Source organism: Cyphellophora attinorum (assembly GCF_001299255.1).
Source record: "Cyphellophora attinorum strain CBS 131958 chromosome Unknown Contig21, whole genome shotgun sequence".
In the NCBI taxonomy this organism is placed as follows: domain Eukaryota; kingdom Fungi; phylum Ascomycota; class Eurotiomycetes; order Chaetothyriales; family Cyphellophoraceae; genus Cyphellophora; species Cyphellophora attinorum.
In genome coordinates this window covers 477,519-500,340 of record NW_017253249.1, presented here as the reverse complement: position 1 = coordinate 500,340, position 22,822 = coordinate 477,519, and the positions used below count along the sequence as shown (strand labels likewise).

The window sequence follows — 22,822 nt, the reverse complement described above, 5'->3', positions numbered from 1 at the left end:
TTTCCATACACCATCGCAACAAATTGGCCGAGTCGTCATTTCGAGGTCCGAATGAAAGGGTAGATGAGGGCATGCATGAGATTTCCCTAATCCTTTCTAGCAGACCTAATCCTAGCATCCTGAGCACACTTACTAGCATCTAGCAGACCTAAACCTAGTGCCTAATCCTAGTAAATAGTAGTAGATAGTAGACATAGATTAATTACTGTTAATTATAAAAGATTCTATAATAATATACAATAGTTCTATACTAGATATTACAGTACACAATGGATACTGACTGACCAATAAGGCTCTAAGGAAATGTTTAAGCTTTGACTAAATGCGGGTAACAGTAACCTCCGTCTGGCTCTCATGCGACGGTGGACGACGCGACTTTTGACCTTCTGACGCGCCCAAGATCGTGAATCGTGTGCAACCTAGGTGTCCAGCATGCTCACATGTCCCATGAGCCGAGCGCAGTAATCATTAAGCAGATGAGCCAACTGATGTCGTAGGTAATGGCCGCCAGACACAGTTTCGGCGCTGCGGCGACTGATCCTGAACTGATCGCAGAGTTGAGGGACCGGTTGACTGAAGTGTGCATTAAGTGCTCAGAACGATGCCTGTACCAGTCGGCGAAATGGTGAGCAACCCGTCTTCCTGTGTGTATTCAACTGACTGACCCAGGGCAGCCGAGCTGCTCGACTCGCTCCCTGAGCAAGAGGACAGCCATGACGGCGACTCCCAGATGCTCAATGCAGATGCCCCGCAGTCATCCTACCGCACATTCTCAACGAGTTACGATGACCCTATAGAAGCGAGTCTAGAGGCCAGGGAGGCACCCAAGTACCTACTGGCAAAGACGTACTTCGACACCAAAGAATATGACAGATGTGCTGCTGTGTTCATCTCACCCGCCATTCCAGCCGGCGGACTGGCCATTTTCGACACTGCAAAGAGTCGTCAAGCAGCTTCTTCAGTCAAGACAGCCGGAAAGGCGAAGGCCGACGATGCGCCAGTCAGTCCATATCCAAGGCTATCTCAGAAGTCTCTATTCCTTGCACTCTACGCCAAATATCTCTCAGGCGAAAAGCGAAAAGAAGAGGAGACTGAAATGGTACTTGGTCCAGCCGACGGCGGCCAGACCGTCAATCGAGAGCTGCCCACCCTTGCTCGCGGTCTTGAGGGCTACTTCCGCCACCGTGATGCCGAACAGTCATCCCAGAACCGCTCACAAGGCTGGCTTGAATTTCTCTACGGCATAGTCCTTGCTCGCTCGAAACAAGAAGCAGCGGCTCAGAACTGGCTGGTGAGGTCGGTCCGCTTGCAGCCATACCTCTGGGGCGCCTGGGAGGAACTGGCAGCACTATTATCCACCGTCGACGATCTCCATGCCCAGCTTGCCTCGAACCTCCTGCCCAACAACATCATGACCATAATCTATCAGACACACGCAGCTGTCGACCTCTTCTCGACCAATGACGCCAGCCAGACCTTCTCATCCCTGCAGACTCTACTTTCAATATTTCCTACTTCGACTTTCCTGCTGACACAGATGGCGCTCTGCCACTACCACTCCAAAGATTTCGACACCTCATCAGCTATCTTTGCGGACATACTCACCACGCATCCATACCGTCTCGACGCGCTGGATCACTACTCCAACATACTGTACGTCATGGAAGACCGACCTCGACTATCCTTCCTCGTCCATCTAGCAACCTCAGTCGACAAATTCAGGCCCGAGACCTGCGTTGTAGTCGGCAACTACTACTCCATCTGCAGTCAGCACGAAAAGGCCGTGATGTACTTCCGCCGAGCCTTAACCCTCGACAGATCGTTCCTTAGTGCCTGGACGCTCATGGGCCACGAGTACATCGAACTGAAGAACACACATGCTGCAATAGAATCCTACCGACGCGCTGTTGACGTTAACCGCAAAGACTACCGTGCATGGTATGGCCTCGGTCAAGCATACGAAGTTCTCGACATGGGCTTCTACGCACTCTTCTACTATCAACGCGCTGCAGGGCTGAGGCCATACGACCCCAAGATGTGGCAAGCTGTCGGCTCGTGCTACACAAAGATGGGACGGGACGACCAGGCGATCAAGGCTCTCAAACGCGCCCTAGTCGCAGGCACTTATTTCGAAACCGCCGACAACTCGCCCCAGCAATCTTTCGCAGCATCTATCGGCACGTCAGGACCAAAAGCCAAGAAGCGGCCCACAGGTCGCAAACTCCTCGACCCAGAAACTCTGCACTCCATCGCCGCCCTGTACGAGCGCTTGGCAACGAGGTCGAGACAGCTAAGTACATGGAGCTGTGTGTAGCGCAAGAGACCGGTGCGAGCAGCAAGGGCGTGAAGAAAGCAGAGAAGTCCTTGCGGAAGCGTGCGAAGAAGGAGGCGAGGAAGGCGGATATTGCTGCTGAGCGGAGACGACATCGGGATGCCACTGCCGGGGCTAGCTACAATGATGAAGGAGCGGAGGTCGCAGATGACGCTACCGACGTGATCAGCAGTCCCTCAGAAGGCGACTCCGAGTCCGAAGACGAGGAAGACATGCAACAGCAGGCAGGTGCGATACCGAATAATTCTCAGGAAGGAGGCGATGGGTTCGGCACAGGCACGACACCGACAACATCGAAAGCACGACTGTGGCTCGCGAGGTATGCGTTCCGTAAGGGCGATTTGGATCGCGCAGAGAGGTTGGCGGAAGAGCTGTGTGCAGATGGCTTCGAGGTTGAGGAGGCAAAGAGTCTGGTGCGGATGACACGTGGGCAGCGGGAGGTCGAGGAGGGCGCTCTCTGAGATTGCCCAGAAGCCTCGTGCCTATGCTAGGATGTCGTGGACTTGTGCTGAAGATGCAACGACGATATGATACGGGTTGGCAAAAGCATATTTTTCGGGGCAATGCATGAGTAGACAGGCATGAGAGACGCCAGTAGCTGTTGTCTATGAAGGTCGCCCCAAAGTTGCCGCCCCTCTACATTGAAATGCGCTCCCCTTTGACATCACTCGGCCTTCGACGGAATCCCCTTGGATGCTTGATCCAGCACTATAGCCTGTATTAGCGTCTCCATCTCACTGCCACCCCAACATCAGCCCATTGAATCCCCTGTGTAGCTTCTCACAGACCACTTCAGGCTGGCGCGGGCCGTAGACATCCTGGCACAGAATTTTGAAGGGTCTGGGTGGATCCTGCAGTCGCATTTTCTTCTGCTGGTGGCATAGCTGCCACCACCACAGGTGCTGTTGCCACCATGCCTGCTGCCACCAACACTGCTGTTGCCACTGCTGCCACTGCGGCTGCCGCTGTTGTTCTCGACTTGGAGGTGATAGGTACGTCCGCTGCACCTCGTCCTGTAAGGCTTGAATGTTGCGCGGTGGTCTGCGGCCCTTGAAAAGAAAGGCGGCATCAATTTTCCTCGCAGCAGCAGCACCCGCCCCGATGAAGTTTTCTTCCGATTGCCTATCCCGGGGCATGAAGGCTGGGAAGAGGAATTTCAGTTGTTTGAAGGGACCTATCTGGAGAGACATGCCGGCTCGGCCCATTGAGCGCAGTGGTTGCCGTGGTTGCTGAAGTGGCCCGTGTGGAGGTTTATTCTTGGGACGATCGTGTGCATCGTCGTCCCAACGCTCACACACGCGCAGGAATGCCTCTACTTGCTCCGAATCGTGGAATCGAAGGCATTCCAGATTCGGACAGAGACTCACTAGCAGATAGAGCAAGTGGAAGAAGTGGATTGCCGCTGAGTAGGGGATAGTATGAAGTGAGCGTGCCTCGGAGTATCTTCGCCGGGGGCGTCGTTCTTCGATCGTGTCGAATAAGCGCGAGGTGAGCAGTTCATCAGCGTCGTCAGCGAAATCACCGGTGACTTCCAAGCCAAGAGCCGTAGCATATAGGTCTGCAAAGCCTTGCGTTCGCCAGAGAGCACGCGCGTGCCCGTCGCGGACTTTGCCTTTGCGGAAGTCTTCCATGTAGGTTTCAACAATGCCTCTCTGCTCGGACACAGGGCGAAAAGGTAAAAGGATGCATTTGATGTACTGAGCGACTTCGGGCTGGTCATGGATCCGTAGGAGGAGATGCGAGGGACCCCTGTCCATGAAACTGCGGTTACCGTGCGCCCGAGACTTGCAGGCCGGCCGCCGTTTTCGTTTTGTGCGGGCAGCGCCACGACAATCGAAGCGCGGATGATGTTGGGAGTGGTCGCAATGTATGTCGAGACAGGCGATGGTGAATTCCTCGATCAAGGCTCTGTGCTCACGGAGGCGGCCACGGCTGATCTCGTGGAGTCTCCGGCATGTCTCAGTCAGGGGAACAAGGCCGTCAAGGGGGTCGGTCTCCGAAATGACTATGAGCAGAAGCTCGTCGCTCAGTGAGAGGAGGCCCATCGCAGTGTTCCAGTCTCTTGCGTGAACCTTTTATTCTAATGTGGCCGGTATGTTGGGTAGCCCACTCCCGACAGTTGCCGAGCGTTGTTCCTCCATAAATGTGATGGACCTCACCGCCAGGTGCAGCTCCCCAAACACCAAGAAGTCCAATGCGGAGTTGCGGCCACACTGGCGTGCCGTCGAAATGCTTGATGTCGTGGAATTACCTCGCGTGAATGTTCTCGTTGTTCGACGGAATGTGTATATCGCAGTTGAATGGAGGGAGTCGAAGGATGGTTTCGCGTCTTGAGACCCAACGCGCCAAGCATTTCGGCAGATCTACGCGTACTCCCAAGGTCGCAGCAATACGAAATCACCATGAACCACATGGCTCTTGAGCATGATGACCAGTGCTGAAAGGAATTGAAAAGGACGGAGAAGCCCTACGAGTATGCTTTGCAACTGTCCCAGAGAAGTTGCTCCTACCATCTTTACTATCAACACCTCGATGTTAGGTGATGGCAAGTGCTCCCATGTCTTTCACACACTTGATCCTAGCGCGGCAAGTACTGCACAGGAAAGGGCAAGTAAGGTACAAATCAGCGCGCTTGCTTGCATTGACATCCCTTCAGCTCCCTCCATGAATCTTCAATCTCGAGCTCGTCATTTCACCAATCTCGTACACTCGCAACTCCATGATGAAAATCACAGCTCAGCTCTGCCTCTTCTCCTTGCTAGTCACATACGGCCGCGCCATCTTCATAACGCCCGCTCACCAATCCTCATCGCTCCCGCGCAACGTCTCAATCGGCTGCGCCGACACCCTCGTCGTTGGCCAACTCTGTGGTACTCACATCTGCCACACCACGTACGCCCAATGGGCAGTCAGCTGGACGGGCAATCCGAGCAACGTTACGATCTGCGATACTGGAAGCGACGAAACACTCCCTGGGTCATGCAGCTCGACTGTTCGTACCGCACCGTTGCGGCTCTGTGGTGGAGCAGTGTTCTGGTATGGGTCCGAGGTTGGAGGCATGTGGAATGTTGAGACCGCCAATGGCGAGGGCTGTGCGTGTGCGGTGGACTGGCGGCAGACTGGATATCGGACTTGTTCCTGTGAGCTGAAGTGCTTGGGGAATGAGGTGGTCGGACAGCCTGCGGTTCAAGACTCCCACAAGGGATGAGTGTGATAACATCGCGCATGGATCTGGACATGGAAAGCCGGGGCTCTTTAAGTGTCTTGCGGCGGGGGTACTCAGCGGCGATGTCATTAAACAACACTTACTCGAATGGAGAGCAATATCACAGGGGAGGCTGTGTTTCAGTCAGAATAGTAAGCGTCGATGGATTCTCATCAACGGGTCAAGAGCCCCGAAACGCTGAAGAAAAGTCAAAGTCGCTGAGGAAAAACATGGAGAGAGGGACATGCATGAGTCGGTATTCCCGCGCCATGCCCTGTCTGCTTCTAGTTCGCCTTCTTCAGGATCGACTTCTTCTTGTCTGGGCGATTCTTGCTCTTCTTCACTGGTCCTGCCGAAGTCAGCGGCTGCACGCTGCCGTTTGACTTCTTTTCGCTTTTCTTCTGCACTTTAAGCTTCTCCTCCTTCGGCTTTTCACTGACAATCTCGCCTTTCTCGATTTTCTTGTCCAGAGTACTGCTCGCTTTCGTTCCGCCGTTGAATTTTGCGTTCTTGACCGCTGTCGTGCCGTTCACTCGCTTCGAGCCAGAGTCCGGGTCCGTCGTTCCATTTACGCGTCTCGAATTCGCGGATTTTGGAGGCTTGGGGGTCTTGGCCTTGGACTTGTCGAAATCGGCGGTTCGTGGGTCAATGCCCTTCTTGCGGAGTCGCTTGCGCTCTTCGCGCTTCATCACTTCTGCGTCGGCTTCGTCGTCGAAGTTGGCGAAGTCGTCTTCCGCTTCTTCCGGATCGTCGTCTTTTGTGCTGGCATCGGAGGCACTTCCTCGGCGAGCAGTCTTAGTGCCCGCTATAGTGCCGTTCGTATCTGCGGCAGCAGTAGTCGCTGTCGAGATCGGGCTCGGACCGGTCTTCCGCAGCTTGCAGACGAAGAAGCCATCGACATTCTCCTTGTGAGGGTACCACCGTCTTGCCCAGTTCATGTGCTCGTCGAACTTTTTGCCCTCGAACGCGCGGAATGCCTCTGTGCCGAAGCCTTCCGGTAGTCCAGTCTCGACGATCTTGACGTTGGGTCGCTTGCGTAGTACGTACTGCACCACGCTTTCATTCTCGTCGACTGTGACCGAGCAGGTAGAGTAGACAACGTAGCCGCCCGTCTTGGAGGCGTGATCAACACTATCGATAGCTGCGAGAAGAAGTTGCTTCTGCATGTGGGGAAGCATGAGGAAGTCCTTTTCGTTCTTCGAAGTCTTCACACTGGGATCTTTGCCGATGACGCCGGTGCCGGAGCAAGGAGCATCAAGCAAGATGCGATCGAAGCCTCCAAGTATTTTCGGGAAGGCCTTCTGCGCGTCGTAGTGGCAGACAATTGCGTTTTTCACGCCCAGGCGGTGGATGTTGCCAATGAGACCCTTCGCACGTTTTCTGTTGGCGTCGTTGGCGAACACTGCGCCGGTGTTTCGCATCAAAGCGGAAATGTAAGTGGTCTTGCCACCGGGTGCAGCGGCCATGTCGAGCACGCGCTCGCCTGGCTGCGGCGCGAGAGCCATGACTGGCAGAAAGGAGGAGGCGGCTTGTAGTATATAGTGACCAGCCAGGTACTCGGGTGTAGCACCAAGTGGTACGGGTGCTTCGAATATCTGAAGGCCGACTTTCGACCACTTCCCGACGGGCTGAAGGACGACACCACGATTGATTAGTGCCTGTGCAAGCGTCCGGCGATTCGTCCGTAGCGTGTTTGTGCGGAGAACTATTGGTCGAGGTGTCTCGTTGGCTTCGAAGAAGGCGAATGCCTCCTGTGGAGAGAATAGGGAGAAAAGCTTTTGTGCCAGAAATTCATTATAGCCGTAGTACACGCAAATATCGGCAATCAGCAACTCAGTGTACTCGGAGCGGGATTTGGTAGGATTAGTAGTGCTGAAATTGCTGAGGATACGGATTGACTCGGTCATACGGTTGCGAATGAGGGCTAAGTCAGGTGCCAGATTGGTTGTATTGCCAGCAGTATCGAGTAGGGCGGAGTCAGCTGCAATGTTGGTTTGCATAGCGTCATCTTCGAGTTCGGCTTGAGCGTCCGCGTCGGCTTCTGCTTGCTCGGCATCAAGCTTTCGGGAAAGACCTTCGATATTGGCGGCCGTCAGAGCAGCTTCAGCGTCGGAGAGATCTTCTTCGTCCGAGAACATGGCGCCACGCTTTTGTTGCTGCTGGTCGTCGGAATCAAACACGGAATCCGACTCGGAGCCAGACGACGATGAAGCGTCCTCTAGATCTTCCAGAGCCATTTCGTCAACTTCCTCGTCGCTTTCCTCTGAGAAGTTGGCGTCGCTGGCCCCGTTCTGGACTAGATCTGGCGCCTCTTCATCGTCCTCGTCGTCCTCTTCTTCGAAGATCTGCGGCATTGTTGGCGGAACAGTAATTTGGGCATCCTCATTCACAAATTTCTGCTTCTGCTTCTTCTGCTTCTTTGTGGGCTTGATGTTGCCATCTTCTCGCATAAGTCGATCGAGCTTGACCAACTTCTTCGGCTCTACAACTTCGGGCTCCTCGTCTGTAGACTTCTTGCGCTTCTTCGCTGGTCCACTTTGCGGGGCGACTTCGTGATGCTTTCGCTTGTTCTTGGGAGCAAGACCCAGCTCTTCCAGCGAAGCCGGAGGGCCTTGTTTCTTCATGCGCCGCCCGGGACCCATATTGTCGTTACTGCTGGAAAGTCTTGGTGGTATTACTGCGACAGATTCATGAGAGCCCAAAACTTTTAAGAGAATCAAATTTGAGTGGGGCCATCGGAATTTGGAGAAACATCACGACCAGAGCAAAAGCACGTGATCAATGAACTTTGCGCCGAGTCTTCCTCACGACCAGGCAGAGATCCTCTTGCCCGACGGCATCAACATTGCATCTATTGCTCTGCTGCAACCCAAACATCGCAGTCGTTCAATAGCATGAGACCAAGCCCTGTCCGTCAATACAAAGGCTTGCTGCCAGCAGTGGCTGCGAAGGCCTCCTCCATTATCTGTAAGCCCTCGAGAATCTGCTCCTCAGTGATGGTGATGGGAGGGGCGATCCTGAACACACCGCCAAAGCTGGAGTGGCTGCTGAGATTGGCCCACAAGCCTCGGTCATACATGGCTGTGGCTATGTCTTTGCCCAGCTCAAGTGCCGGCTCCTTCGTGTTGCGATCGCCCACAATCTCGACCCCAGCCATCAGTCCTCGACCACGGACATCGCCAATACATCCGTACCGATCCTTCAATCTGTTGAGTCCCTGATGTAGCGACTTCCCAACACGTCTCGAATGCTCCACCAGATCATCCCTGATCACAATTTCTAGGACCTTGTCACCCACTGCTGCTGGCAAAGGATCATTAACGTGTGTCGTGTAGAAGCAGAAGTCTCGTTCGGTACAGACTCGCTCGATCTCGTTGCTAGTGACCACGGCACTCAGAGGCAGCCCGTTACCTAAAGTCTTACTCAGCGTCAAAAGGTCAGGGACGACTCCATCATGGTCGATAGCGAACAGATCTCCACATCGACCAATCCCAGTCTGAGCCTCATCCACGATCAGCAGCATTTCACGCTTCTCGCAGTGCTTCTTTAGCGCTTGGAGATAGCCTGCCGGTAGCACGTGCATACCCGCCGACGACTGAATGCACTCCACTATGCAGGCTGCTAACGATCCGCAGGATGCTCGATCAATCAACGACCAACCGTAGTCCAGCTCCTTTTCCCAGTCATAGCTACCGTCCGCATTTCTGAAGATCGACCTGTATGCATTGGGTGGCGGCAACATGTGCATCCCAGGCATGACAGGCCCCTGACCCTTGCGACCGAAATGGTATTGGGCTCCTAGGGCAGAGGCTGTCATCCCATGCCAGCTAGCGCCCAGTCCCACAATCTCGAACTTGCCCGTATACACCTTGGCCATCTTGATAGCAGCTTCATTGCTCTCACCGCCGGTGCTGAGAAAGAATGCTTTGTCAAGACCTCTTGGCAGCACCGAGGTCAGACGGTGGGCAAGATTGATGACAGGTGGCGACACCATGCCAGAGAAGAGATGGTCGAGATGTGCGGCGTGCTGTCGCACAGCCTCGACTACCTCAGGATGCCCATGTCCGACGAGACAGCTCATCTGTCCGGAGGTCCAGTCGAGCACTCGATGACCATCCGCCGTGTAGACGTATAGACCTTCGGTTCTAACAATGATGTCTCGCTCTAGCTTGGTGCCATAATTTGCGAGACACTTGCTAGCAAGGTCTTGCAACGTGGCTTGATCGGCACTCTGATACGGCAAGGGGCTTTGCTTGATTTGCTTTGATTGTACTGCCGTTTCATCATGTTCAGTCTGTCCGAGCATTGGCGCCATAGTGTTACCTCTTCCGACTGCCTTTTTGAGCACGGTTCTGCCAAATCTGCGTGCGAATCAGATCTGATTTCCAATCCAAATCCTACAATGTTCAGCTTTATATAATCCGACGGAATTGCTGGACGTCAATGGACTATCGCACGCTCCACTGTTTGCGGCTAAGCGCATTGCTGACTGGCTGCGCAGATATGCGCCTAGGCTTCCGAGCAAAGCTGTTCGCCGCAGGTTGAAGCATGCCTGCAGTTTGAGCAATAACTTTCCCCAGAACCGGTGTGCATTGATCGACGTGGAAGAGATAAGTCATACTTCTCGTATGCGGAGAGTCGTATTGCAGGTTAGATCAAGGTCATAGGGCTATTCCACCCACTTTCCGTTCCTGCCCAAACGAAGCTGACACTAAGCCAAGCCACATGGCATGGCACTCGCCGGCAATGTCATTCGTGCGGATGCGATCGAAGGATTGGTACCTGATCTCGATAGATCGTTATATTGACCTCAGTGTCGCTGACTCTCGACAGGACAACACAAATCTCCAGTTCCTCAAGAGACCGCGGAGTAGTCAGCTTCGGACCCATCTGACCTCTTGGCGTATTATTCAGCCCCATCGGCTGCTAGCATCAAACTGGGCTTAGCGGGCTAGGGCAACTGCTAAACGAAGATGATGTTCAGCGTACATCAAGAAGGCTACTATGCCTCGCCTCAGACTCCTGTGGCGGTCAAAATCAACGGTGATAAGAGCATAAGCCAGTCAAGCACGCCAAGCGCTTCCAGCAATTACAGCAATAAGAGACCTCGCAAATCACCATCACCGCTCGCCTCCGCTAGCCAACCTGGCGCTGACAACAAGCCCGACATCAATGTACCCGTCGCCAATATGAAGACAGCAAGACCTTATCGATCGCACAAGTATCCGGCATGTACGCGATGTCACAAGCGACGGTCACGGTGCACCATCGAAGTCCCTGGACAAGCGTGCCTACTATGCCGGATGCACGGAGTTCCGTGCTCTTCGGCGACGGGCAAGAAGGAGGACCGCGCCACGCCCAAGATCGGCTTCATTCATCGCTCCATGCTACCGGAGAACGACAACATGGCCCTTGACGAGTCGTCATACATCGTCGGCCCGATAGTAGCGCGCGACAATCAAGTCATTGACCAGTATCTCCCACAGGCCGCCAACGGCAACTCTGGACATGTCCCAATTCAGCCAAATCTGGGCCGCAAAGACTCGCAACAGAAGCCCATCTATCGCGCCGCTGTACCACCTCGGCGAGCAACACCGCAGGACTGCTCCTGCTCACGCAACCTCCCGGACGAGCTGCTCTCACAAGTCGACCCATTCCTCGACAAAGTCGTTGCGAACTTCTACGAGAACGTACACCCAGCCTTCCCATTCACCGAAGAGTCCTGTGTAGTCTCACGGCTCAAGACCCGCCACCAGATACCCTCCAACTTTCTCGCCAACCTCGTCGCGCACGCACTCTTCTACTGGGATCTCTCGCCCGCCCTTTCCGCCTACGCACGGCCCGACCAGGACTTTGCATGGCAAGTGGGCACCTCAGTCAACAATTCAGAATTCTCAAAGAACAACCTAGCAAATATCCTCTCCATGACCATGAATCTCGCTGGCCGACCCTCGACCAACCTGATAAACAATTCCACCAATGTGGCTAAGACTGTCGCCCTCGCTCATGCTATTGGCCTGAACCACGATTGTGCAGAATGGAAAATGCTCGACCAAGAGCGTCGGGTCCGCTGGAAAGCGTGGTGGGGCGTCGTCGTGCACGACAGATGGTTCAACTTTGCCCAAGGCACACCTCCCTACATCTCCAAGAACCACTACGACGTGCCACTCCCAACCCTGGACCTCCTCACCGGCGCCCGCAGCAACAGCCTGAAACACGTACGCGCTGCGGAAGTCTTCATTCACCTGTGCAAGCTCACCGAGATTGTAGGCGACGTGCTGCCGCTGATCTATCATATCCGCTCCGGCAATGACACTATTGCCGCAGAGCAGACCTCCCGCAGCGAGATCGAACTCAACCGCTGGATCGAGTCGCGGCCTGGATGGCTTGATCTGTCTGACTTCACCTCCCGGCCCGCCGTGCCCGGCCTGGTAAACCTCCAACTTTCCTTCCTTGCCGTCCGCATGCTTCTACGGCGCATAGCCTGGCACGAAATCTCACAGCGCGAGACTGAACCCGCGGCCTCCTGGCTCAGTGGCTGTCAGGCCGCCGCAGAGGATATCGTGCGCTTCACCGCCTCCCTCCAGAAGACCGATCTCCGAGGGTTCTGGCTACCATACAACGCGCACCATTTCACATCGGCCGTGACATTACTCCTGCGCTGTGCCCTACAGACAAACTTCCCCGAAGTACGCAAGGGCTGCATGACGAGCGCACGCGCCCTAGTCGACAACCTAAGGAGGCATTTCGAAGAAAGCGGCTGGGACTTGGCAGAAACAGCACTAGCCAGCTCAGAGAACATCCTGCGGAGAATCGAGGATGCTGTGCCGAGGGAGATGCTAAACTTCAACTCATCCGCGGGATCGACACCAGCACTGGGCACGCCGAGCATGCAAAACCTACAAACGTCATCAGGATTTTACGGCGCAGGCCTGAATGGACTCTCAGGGGCAAGCGGCTTCGACGCTAATGGGCAGCAGACCGTCGTAGGGGTTGGCGACGATGGGTTTCTGAGCTATCAAGGGCAGCAGGGGAGTATTGAGGAGTTGTTTCCGGAGATCTTTGGCGAGTTTCAGGATACTGCGCTGTTCAGTATGGCGGCGTCGGGGGGCGGTGATTTTGATGAGCCGTTTAATGGTGTGAATGGGGCTGGCGGAATGGGGCAGAACGGTGGTGGTGGTGGCGGCAGTAATAGTGGCTATCCGCCGCCATCGTCGCAGGGGATGGGCACGCCGTTGGGCACGCCGATGGTGGGGACGCCGTTGGGTGTTGGCGTCGGAGGTGGGATGAGTGGTGGATATTAATGAGAGGGTTGCTGTTGCTGTTGATGGTATATTTGCAAGCGAAGGGTCACAACACATGCATAGAGGATAGGCGTCTCGGGGAAGGAACGCGACAATGATCTTTGTCAGCAAATATGAGCCACGGTGGCCGCAAGCATTGTCGAGGGAATGTGCCCAGCTACATACAGGTGGCCATACGTCGTAATTACTGTTTGTCAGATTGGTCCTCGAGACATAAATAGCGAGCTAGAGGGCTTCAGCGGGTTTTCACATGCTTCGCCCTAATACTGATTGCGAGTGCTGCCTGTACTCTTCCCCAGCTTCGATGACCTCAGAACTCAAGTGGCTCTTTCCCAGGTCCGCTCCGAGCCAAGGACTTGGACTTGGCAGGTGCACTCCGCGGGAACCCTTGGATTCGTAACTCAGCTTCACTGTGATTGTTACCTTATCGTCTATAGGCGCTGTGATCTGCTTTGCGTCGTATCGTACGCGCTGAAGAGACTTCGCAGCCGCGCTCCTGTTACACTTGACGGTGTAAGCGAGATTCCGTGGTTATTTGTCGTCGTCCTAGGCCTGCCCTGTGTAGGTGCACTAACTGGCTTCACGGTTGGTTCATTGCGCGTGTGCATGTTCCTCTGATTGTCTGTGCGGCAACAGACTGCTTGCTGAGCCTACTGCACGAGCTGGGCATTCGGCAACATCGGAGTAGGGTGCTATCAAATATCTCGTGCTGGCATCCTGCGAAAAGTGTGGAAGTCACGACCGGTCATGTTCAGGCCCGGCTATGGGCTCGATGTGCATATCGTGGATTCTCAGCCTCCAAGTGGCCCATGAGGTCCAGGAAGCAGATGCGTTTTCGAAGGAGCTCATTATGGTCCACCACGTTAGCAGTTAAGATACTCTTCTATCTGCTCAGCTAACGACAATTCGAGTCTCCAAGTAATATGCTCAAGCGCCAGTAAGGCTCGCCGGAACCTCTATAGCCTTTGCGCTGAGCAGCAGGACGCTCAGCGAAGAGACTGAATGGGAATATTCTCAAGCGTGTCCTCTTGCCTCGAAGGTACATAATAAATCACGTACGGGACCACCTGACATTTTCGACCTCAGTCACGCAAACTTCAGACCGTAGCCCATACAACCAGTTTTCACTCACCACAGAACTCATCCAGCCATGGCCTTCTCCGCCAAGGTCCTTGCACTCCTCGTGCCCTGCTACCTGCAGTGGTGCGCCGCCGCCGCACCACAGCTTACGTCCATCCCTACAAGGCTTCCGTCCATCCCTACTCGGTCCGCGGACAACGCTCTCGCGCTCGAGGCTCAAGCCATGGTCACCGGCTTGCCTGATTATTGGGCACCGACGGAAACCAACAGCGACGGCTTGCCAGTCCTCACTATCAACCGTGTAAAATGAGCAACTGGCAGAGTTTCACTAGCTTGTATCCTGAATGGACTTCTTGTGCTGGACCTGCCCAGACCGCGGTCAGCACCGCCACCCTGACGGGTCAAGCGGTTGTGAGTTTGCATTCCCCAACTCATCATCACTCACTCACACTCACCCCTTGTCATGCTCGCGAGAGAGTTCTCTAACAAAGCCGCAGGCCGAAGCAATCCCAACCGCTGCGATGGCCGGTGGACGAGATTTCGATGATTTCTTCAAACCAGAACCGGAACCTGTTTACGTCGTCCCAGGCTCCGGTCCCAATGACTCTCCCAGCATCGTCGTCGGCAACCCGGTCAAAAGGAACGCAGACAAGCCAACATGCACAGAGCTTGTCGAGGAGTGCCGGCGTAGTGGCCGGTGGGACTGCGGATGGGAATGGCTGGACCCCGCCAACTGCGACCCAATCGTTAGCTACCAAGAAACTGGAGTAGCTCTGCTGAATGCCAACGCCATTCCCGCCAGGAACGACACGATCAAGGTCGATTGTAACGATTATTGTGCAGACTGGCTGGTGAAATGCGTCAAGAAGGAAGATCAGAGCCTCAACAACTATGGCTGTGTCTGCACGTATATGCTCTAGGGAGGCTACGTGAGTGTTGCCTTTCTTCCTGCCTGGCAGTGCAATGTGCTCTGTCTTGCTGACACGGGCTCGGCATCCAACGGCATCCCGAGCGAGCCTGGAGTACTGTTCATAGACTGATAAAGAGACTATCCAGGTCCGCAAACGCCGAGTGCCGTGCCCAATACCGCACTGAAGTGGTTGGGAAGCTCGATAAAAGGGTAACGTATAGTTTATACCTGGGGACTTGAACGACCCGACACACGCCCGAGACATATTCTCTGTAATCACATAGTTGGAGAAAGATATAGCACCACACAATTAGACAAGATTATGGCCATACTCCTGATCCTGCCTATCATTGAACGGTCTTAACTCCGTGCAACGTGTCGCACCGAGATTCTCTGGCGCATGTGTATTCATGCATCCCTGTTCATAATGATGGGCACGGTCACTGAATGCTAGTGTGCGAGCGCAGAGCTGGCAACATGCCCATCAAGAAGGCGGTATATGAACGCGCATATAGAGAACGGGCCAGCAGCAACCGCAGATCGATCTACTGACTTGAGTAAGAGCCCCTGTCATCCGGTCTCATGTAGAGCTTAGCCCAGACCGGTTGACAGCAAGCGTTTGGAAAGCTATTGCCACAGCTGCTGTCCATCGCCTGGTCCACTATCCTCAGTATCGGTCGCCTTCATAGCCTCCTTCCATCGCCGCATCCTTCGACAATGTGAGAGAAGGACACAGCTCTGAGAAGATCCAGTCATCCGGTCTCACGAGAATTGGTCTCAAGCCGGCTGACGAGGCACCCTATCACGGAAGGAGCATCGTGTAGTACCTGCCGTCCGCCCCTTTGTTCAGGAACCTCGATGGGAAGGAGCGATCGCTACGTGCTCCTGCTGTGGTTGGCAGGTATGCATTGAAGGTGCAGTGTGTGGCACCTGCCGCTCATCGCATCGTTTAGGGACGTCAATTGGCAGGAGCGGTCGCTGTGTGCTCCTGCCGTGGTTGCTTGCCTGGTATCTGGGTGGGGAGGGGATGCCGTCATCCGGTCTTGCTCACTGTGTGTCAGCCGGTTTCGAGTAGAACCCTGCTCATTCCGGATTGCTGGAGAAGGACAATTTATTCTTGCCTGGGCCACTATAACAAGGGCGATGATGTAGACGCCAGGAGAATGATCAGCAGATGATTCAGCTTTGCGGCTTCGACGACACTGTGACGTGGAGGGGATATGGCGAACTAGTTTGTTGCTGGGAGAACTACCAGAACATGTGGCGGTCAATCCGAGTCTAAGTTGATACTGCGCGCGAAATAGCTATGGAAGTCAGCCCTCCTTGCCCACGAACTCCTTCGCAATCCGACTCCGCTCCCTGATCCTTGGCCCCTTCCACACCAGCACGACTGGCACGAGCGTCAACACCACCGCCACCGCGCCCAGTAGACTGCTCGCGGCTTGGAATCCTAGATTCAGGTATAATGGGTGAACCACCAATGGGAACGCCCCACCCAGCAAGTTTCGACACACCCCAGACGCGGCCAGAGCACTGGATGTGTACGGCCCGTACGCGTCAGCAGTATAGTTGAACACGGCAAGGAAGATGGAGAAAATTCCCATGGTGGCGATGCCGACTGCAATCGTGGGCAGGATCCAGTGGATCGACGGGAAACAGGTCCAGCCGAGCCAGAAGAGGGATATGGGCAGGAAGGTGGCCATGATGCAAGTAGGCAGTAGCCTGCCCTCGGGCGTGGTCATCTTGGAAGGGTAGTATTTCAGCATGAAAGGCTCTTGACGTATATGGAGAACGGTCGAGATAATGGCCGCCACGCATTGCGAGGTGAAGACGTAGCCGGTCTGCTCGAGGGAGAAATTGTAGCTTGTGCTGAAGATGAGGGGCACGGAGCCGAATTGGAGGTAGAGGATGGCCCAGGCGAAGGAGATCCAGGCGCTGAAGGACATGACGACGGGCTCTGTGACGAGCATGTGCATGGGCCGGTAGAGGGAGTGGCCGATCATCTTGAAGACGGAGGGCTTGGGGTTATTGGTAGTGTAGCGGATACGGTGGTAAGGGTGCTGCGAATCGGAAGTCGGTCTGTCGTCTTGTAGGTACACGCCTAGGGCGTCGAGCTTGTCGTACCATTGATTGATGGCCTTTGCCTTCTGCTCAAGGATAGTGCTGCCGCGGGTCTCGCTGAAGAAAGCAGCCACAAGTCCAACGATGAGGCCGGAACTAATGATCTGAACGTAGAAGACCCATCGCCAGAGCAATCTCTGGGCGATGACGCCGGAAACAAGGGGTCCCAATCCCGTGCCGAACAGTGTTGCACCGGTAAACAGAACCATGGGGGTGTTTCGTTCTTTGCTGGACCACATGTCCGCGAGAATGCCTCCGACCATTGTCGAGAATGTCGCTACCACATGTCAGGTACTTCATGGCAATAGCAGTTTAGGATACTCACAGCCTCCCACACCCATCAAGAAGCGGCAAACGAGCATACCCGAGAAAGTGGGCGTCAGAGCACAAGCCGCCTGCATCGCAACGAACAGTATGCCTGTCAACACGAACACGGGTCTTCTGCCATTGATTTCTGAGAATGGTGCCAGAATCATGGGCGCAACTCCAAACCCAATCGTAAATACCGTGATGCCCAGCATGAAAACAGCATGCGAAACACCCCATTTTTGCCTAAGCTGGTCTTCAGGCGAAGCGTACGATCCGGAAGCGTAGGCAGCGACACCATTGACTGAGCAAGCCAGATATGTCATGAGGTTCTTCCGTGTGGCAGACCATTGGTAGGGGCTTTGATACCGGCTGAGATCGGGACATGGCGGTATGTCAATCATTGAGCCTGGTTGCTGCACTGTTATGACTGGTATGTGGCTGTCGAAAGCCATTTGACGGTACTCGATGCCGTCCGACCATCGAACGATTTCATCCCCGTTCGAGACATCCTCATTTTTCTCGCTTGGCAACGCGACGACTTCTGGCGCAGGTACACTTTCATCTTCGGCCATAATGAACGCTCATTTCACGTTTGGAGCCCTGTATGGTCACTCGCGGCCTACTCCAAGACTGCAGGAGACCTTGCACTTCATCAATGTGAAAGAAGCTACTTCCCAGCCGCGTATAGAATTTCAGGATCGTGAAGTCAGCAGTCACAGCTTACAAGAACAAGACTCACTTCACCCATCAGACCGAGTCGGACGCGCCATCTACTCCAGATTCCAATCTCTAGTACCCATTTTTGCGGTGAACGTCCCGCCGATTTGATCTGGTGCTAGGCGACGATCCCGGCACGGAAAGCCGGACGCGACTCACCTCGGTAGGACCCTGGCCTCCCCGGCAGATGTTGACGTTACGAACCTGCGAAGGAACTGACGTATGTAGTTCCTAGGTGCTTTCTGCACCTACGGAGATACGCACCTGCAGGACTATTGTGACGCGCCTGATGCATTGCGCGGCGGGTTTGGCCTGTTCGGGCAGCAGGTGCGGAAGTGCAGCGCATCTGGGGTACGAGCTCCAAGGACCGCGGTCCGGGGAAGTACGCCAGAAATTGGCACCATCGCTTCACACGCTTTTTGCCTGGTGGGCATGGGAGTATGCCTGGGCTTTAGTGATTCGAAAAGATGCGATTTCAATCTTGAAAGCACAACCTACTGCTCAGAGATTGATGATCGACGTTGATATTAAGGTCGCTTACAGGGTTATGTGCGATCTGGACGCCTCATCACAGTAAGACGCTGCCTTATCGGCTTATGAAGCGATCTTCGCATTATGTGCTATTTCGTCCGCTCGAATGTTGTACAAGCATTAGCAACCTAGACTCCCTGGGAGTCCTTCGCCCACTTTGTTGGATTTGTTGGATGATACGTGTGCTCCTCAGGCCAAGTTGTAAAATCCAGACGAATCGAATTTTGCACAAAGCACCACGACTTCGACAGATTCATCAAGTGCTTCCGCTGTCCTGGCAGATCAGACGTCTCTCGAATCTGACGCACGGGTGACGCCCATTCTGCTGGCAGACTGCTCAAGCATAGATTGCACCGCGGCCTCGTCCTCGTCCTCGACCTCGACCTCGACCACGCCCTCTGCCAACACCCATCTGGCCGCGCTTAACGCCATTCGTTGTGCCGTTCACCGCCGCCCAGCCAGACCCGCTATATGCAGAAGTGGCCACTGGAGACGCCTTTTGGGCACTACCAAAAGCTATCTCGGATGCGTCTGTGTCCGAATCGCTCCAGTCGTCTGCAGTCATTATTTTTGTCTTTGGTTTCTGTGCTGCTGCTGCAGCAGAGTGTGAAACTACTGCAGACTGTTTAGACGCTGGAGCAACAACTGGAGCCGGTGGCGACGTAGACACGCACGCTTGCACAGCAGAGGCTTCTCCAATTACAACGTCCGTAGTCAACACGTCCGCCGGAGGCGCAGTTGCGAAGCTGTCAGCAGGGGAAGCTCGACCTGATGATGCTGGCGCGGCCTTCTTCGTAGCATTTTGCTTTGGAGGGGGCGCTACTTCCTGGTCAGAGAACTCATCATCAAAATCATCGGAGAAGTCATCCTCTAGAGCCATCTTAGCTTTGCGATTCGCAGCAGCTGCTGCAAGCGCCTTGGCCTGAGCCGACTGGGTGGCTGTAGCAGTCGAAGGCCGCGAAGTCTGTGCAGGAGTCGGCTCTCGGCTTATACTCGTAGTTGGTGTGTCAACGGCCTGACCAATATTGAGCGACGAAGATGTAACAGGTCGTAACACCGATATAGGACGATCAGACGGTTCTGGCGTCGAATCGCCTCGATCTGTGCCAGTAATGTCATCGTCAGAGCCGATGTCATCGATGTCGATGGCACCCTCCATGGTTGTGAGCTTGCTGTTCTCGGCACCGACGTCAGCAACGGCGCCCTTCGTCTTCGGCTCGACTATCTCGTTGAACTCTTCCCCGTCTGATGGTTCCTCATAGGTGACGGCATGCATTCTGGTCTGTCGACGGGTGACATCGTCTGTACGCGGCTGGAGTGTTCCATCAGGGCCAGGCTTTCGTCGATTTCTTCGCCGGCTTGGTGCATATTCGGTGTCACGATCGACAACGACCACATCCGGCCGAGCTTTCTTCGGCGCAGGTTGACCCTCCACGTTCGGAACGATATTATTGAGAGCTTGGAGATCTGAGCTGAGTGCTGCTGGCGCAGGTCCGAGGTCGTCTAACGCGCGTTGCGCAATCATTGACTTCTCGATCTCCGCCAGCTTCTCCCTGCTAATTGGCAATTTCACAATAAGCGAATTTGTTTGTTTCTTAGGTTTCGCTTTCTTAGCGGACGACAGGTTGATCGACTTGTTGTAGTTGAACGCTCTCTCGCCCTCATCGAGCTTACGCTTCCGCTTCCGGCTCACCATCTCGATGTGATCATCGTCCGGATCACCTGCGCCATGACCATTTTCCCGGGCAGGCTCGTCGTCTTCTGGGATAGGCTGTGCAACTACAGCAGTCGGATCGGGATAGTCGTACGTGATGGTGTCAGTGAAGTCGTACTGGTAGGTTCGGCCCTCGTCTCGTAGAACACCTCCGTCAGGAATCACGAACTGTGGAGCCATAACGGCTTGCCCGAAGTCACTTGCTCGCCCTTCGGGGTTTTCGTCAAACATATCTTCTTCGGCCGCAGAATCCGGAGATGGCGGACCATTGCCGGCGACGGCAGCCAACGCAGGGTCGATTGGAATGCCTTCTTGCTCGGCCAAGCGGAGGAGGTCATCCTCGACCTGATGGTCCTGGTCTTCGGCGTAGTCCTCTCCAAGCTGTGTGGTCTGAGCTTGTGCGGTATCTGCTTCCAAACGCCGTCTCTTAAGCCGACGGGTATCATCACCGTTGTCGTCGCCCGATTTTTGAATCCAGCCAAGGTTCGAGAAGCTGAAATCGACGAGGCTTTCCACGGAGCGTATATCTGCCACAGCTTTGGTGTTGTGGCCAAGTCGTGTGCCAGAAGGAGTGTATGGATGATAATTTGACTTAGTTCGGCATGCTCTGCAGCCGCAGATACCTCTGCAACTCGGACAGGCCCAGTCGGGGTCAGCCATGATATCTTGTGGCATCATATCATAGCCTCTGAACAGAACACCATAGCACCAGCTCTTGCCGCAGTTGCTACATTTTGCTTGCTTCCACTTTGGCTCCCAATGCTTGTCAATATGGCACTGCGCATGCTCGCGAACGAATTTGTCAGAACGCTTGACCTTCTTTTTCTTCTTGATGTTACCATTAGCATCGACTTCGACTTCCTCGAGGCGTTCGACACCTTCAGGAACAGGAGGTGGCTTCTTTCGGTCACGCCACGGACGTTGACGGAGTGCCAATTGACATATCTGAGCCAGTGTTCGCTTTCTACCGAGACGTTGTAGCTCAACTTTCAGGGACATTGGCGACTTCTCATTGACCTTGCCCTCGTACGCTAGAATCTGATGCCGCCAAGTCTCATGCTTCTGAATGAGCTCTGGCCACGGGAATTGCTCAACCCATTGTAATCGTGAAATACACTCGCAGCTTCGGCCCATCGCATAACAATCGAGGCAGATATCGTACGTGTCTTCTTCAGGGCCGTTTCGGAGGATGCAGGTCGGGCAGGTGAGGAAGCGATTGAAAATGTTGCACCTGCAGTACGAGCAGGTAATGAAGCCCTCGAATGGGACCATTTCGCACTTCTCCTGCTTTTCGGGTAGGAAGCTCTCGGAAACTAATGTTTGAGTAAACAGCGAGTGCAGACGCCGGAAGTCCTTTTCGAGCTGTCGGACCTTCGTGTCACTCTTCGTCTTCTTTGCGTTACTCCTGCTGCTCTGCCCGTGCTTGTCAGCAAGCTTCAGTAACTTTGAGTAATTTTGCAAAGCGAAAAATGATATCGCCTTGTTCTTGTACTGCTCATCGCGGCAAACCATTCTGGCCTTCGGGAGAGCTTCGTTCATGGCCATCTCCAGCGTCTCAATTGTCGTTCGGTTCCAAGCAACTTTCATTGTCCGTGTACCGCGATTCCAGACCTGGTGCGGAGCAAGAGGTGGAATCAGGATCAGGTCACCAGGGCGCTGCTCTACTACGTACGTAGTAAATGGCGCATTCTTCCAAGCATTGATTTGAGCAAAGTGGTTCTCGACTTCGATGTCATGGCCGAGACGCGAGAGCCAGTATTCAGCAACAACTTCTCGCTCTTTGTTCTCGGTCATGAACCACAACGAGGAGCCCGGCTTCGTGGGCTTGCCGTCTTCAATCAACCCTGTGGATGCCTCAACCATGATATTTTGTCCCAGACTGGCACACATCTCTCTGTGAGAGGGTGTGTATGTTCCTTCGTGGCCAATGTAGCACATCATATTTTCAGCGCGCATCTCTTTTGGTAAACAGCTCATCAGATCACCAGCCTTCGCGATGCCTTTGCCTTTACGGGTCTCGCCGCGTGCATCGGTCTGGTCGACTGCGCCGAAGCCGCCGACATCGCCAGTGGTATCGTTCAGGTAGTACAGGAAAGGTGGCAGTACGGACTGCAACTTATCGTGCCAAAGCGGCGGACAGTCGATGTCCTTCAGATATATTCGCTGTCGTTGAGGATCCTTGTAGTTTGTGCTAGTCCATTGATCCGTGAGCAGCGCCATATGGTTCAGGTAATGCGCGAACGTCATGGGCACGGAGGCTTTCTTGGTCAGATCTCTAGGATTCTCGACCTTGGTGCCATGGTTGTCGCGCAGCCATTGCACAGCGAAAGTCCACCGGTCGAGGCGGCGGTCGTAGCCTTCGACGACGAGAGGCTTGCCTCCCAATATGACATGGATTAGAACCAATTTCTCGAATGCCTCGACGCCTTGATGATCGATCATATCGCAGTCGATCCTTACTACCCATTGAAAGTTCGGCGTGCTCTCGACGAGCGCCTTGACATTGAAGTCGGGCGAGATAGGCTCGAAAGCCGCGCAAGGCCTCGTTGACGGCATACTGAGACGAGGCGAGCCGATTGTCCAGGCTCAGTACACCAGC

The 22,822-nt window shown here is 54.4% G+C and overlaps 8 protein-coding genes across 8 annotated transcripts; 3 read left to right on the top strand and 5 right to left on the bottom strand.

Annotated features, from left to right (window-relative positions):
• Positions 1-500: 500 nt before the first annotated feature.
• On the top strand, positions 501-2,793 carry AB675_3222 (Anaphase-promoting complex subunit 8; the record flags this gene model as incomplete). The annotated part of the gene is made up of 3 exons (XM_018143254.1): positions 501-625; positions 670-2,259; positions 2,337-2,793. The coding sequence occupies 3 exons, from the start codon at positions 501-503 to the stop codon at positions 2,791-2,793; spliced, it is 2,172 nt and encodes a 723-aa protein (XP_017997951.1).
• A 203-nt stretch (positions 2,794-2,996) lies between these two features.
• Positions 2,997-4,377, bottom strand: AB675_3221 (uncharacterized protein; the record flags this gene model as incomplete). The annotated part of the gene is made up of 2 exons (XM_018143253.1): positions 2,997-3,069; positions 3,329-4,377. 2 exons carry the CDS (start codon positions 4,375-4,377, stop codon positions 2,997-2,999), a joined length of 1,122 nt encoding a protein of 373 aa, XP_017997873.1.
• A 1,444-nt stretch (positions 4,378-5,821) lies between these two features.
• On the bottom strand, positions 5,822-8,179 carry AB675_3220 (25S rRNA (cytosine-C(5))-methyltransferase nop2; the record flags this gene model as incomplete). Its single annotated transcript, XM_018143252.1, has 1 exon — positions 5,822-8,179. The coding sequence occupies one exon, from the start codon at positions 8,177-8,179 to the stop codon at positions 5,822-5,824; it is 2,358 nt and encodes a 785-aa protein (XP_017997844.1).
• Positions 8,180-8,451: 272 nt separating this feature from the next.
• AB675_3219 (2,2-dialkylglycine decarboxylase) lies at positions 8,452-9,852 on the bottom strand (the record flags this gene model as incomplete). Its single annotated transcript, XM_018143251.1, has 1 exon — positions 8,452-9,852. One exon carries the CDS (start codon positions 9,850-9,852, stop codon positions 8,452-8,454), a length of 1,401 nt encoding a protein of 466 aa, XP_017997853.1.
• A 658-nt stretch (positions 9,853-10,510) lies between these two features.
• AB675_3218 (putative transcriptional regulatory protein) lies at positions 10,511-12,841 on the top strand (the record flags this gene model as incomplete). The annotated part of the gene is made up of 1 exon (XM_018143250.1): positions 10,511-12,841. The coding sequence occupies one exon, from the start codon at positions 10,511-10,513 to the stop codon at positions 12,839-12,841; it is 2,331 nt and encodes a 776-aa protein (XP_017997980.1).
• A 1,150-nt stretch (positions 12,842-13,991) lies between these two features.
• AB675_3217 (uncharacterized protein) lies at positions 13,992-14,841 on the top strand (the record flags this gene model as incomplete). The annotated part of the gene is made up of 3 exons (XM_018143249.1): positions 13,992-14,222; positions 14,294-14,332; positions 14,419-14,841. 3 exons carry the CDS (start codon positions 13,992-13,994, stop codon positions 14,839-14,841), a joined length of 693 nt encoding a protein of 230 aa, XP_017997805.1.
• Positions 14,842-16,144: 1,303 nt separating this feature from the next.
• Positions 16,145-17,833, bottom strand: AB675_3216 (Fluconazole resistance protein 1; the record flags this gene model as incomplete). The annotated part of the gene is made up of 2 exons (XM_018143248.1): positions 16,145-17,229; positions 17,278-17,833. The coding sequence occupies 2 exons, from the start codon at positions 17,831-17,833 to the stop codon at positions 16,145-16,147; spliced, it is 1,641 nt and encodes a 546-aa protein (XP_017997930.1).
• A 1,013-nt stretch (positions 17,834-18,846) lies between these two features.
• AB675_3215 (uncharacterized protein) lies at positions 18,847-22,779 on the bottom strand (the record flags this gene model as incomplete). The annotated part of the gene is made up of 1 exon (XM_018143247.1): positions 18,847-22,779. The coding sequence occupies one exon, from the start codon at positions 22,777-22,779 to the stop codon at positions 18,847-18,849; it is 3,933 nt and encodes a 1,310-aa protein (XP_017997958.1).
• Positions 22,780-22,822: the final 43 nt, after the last annotated feature.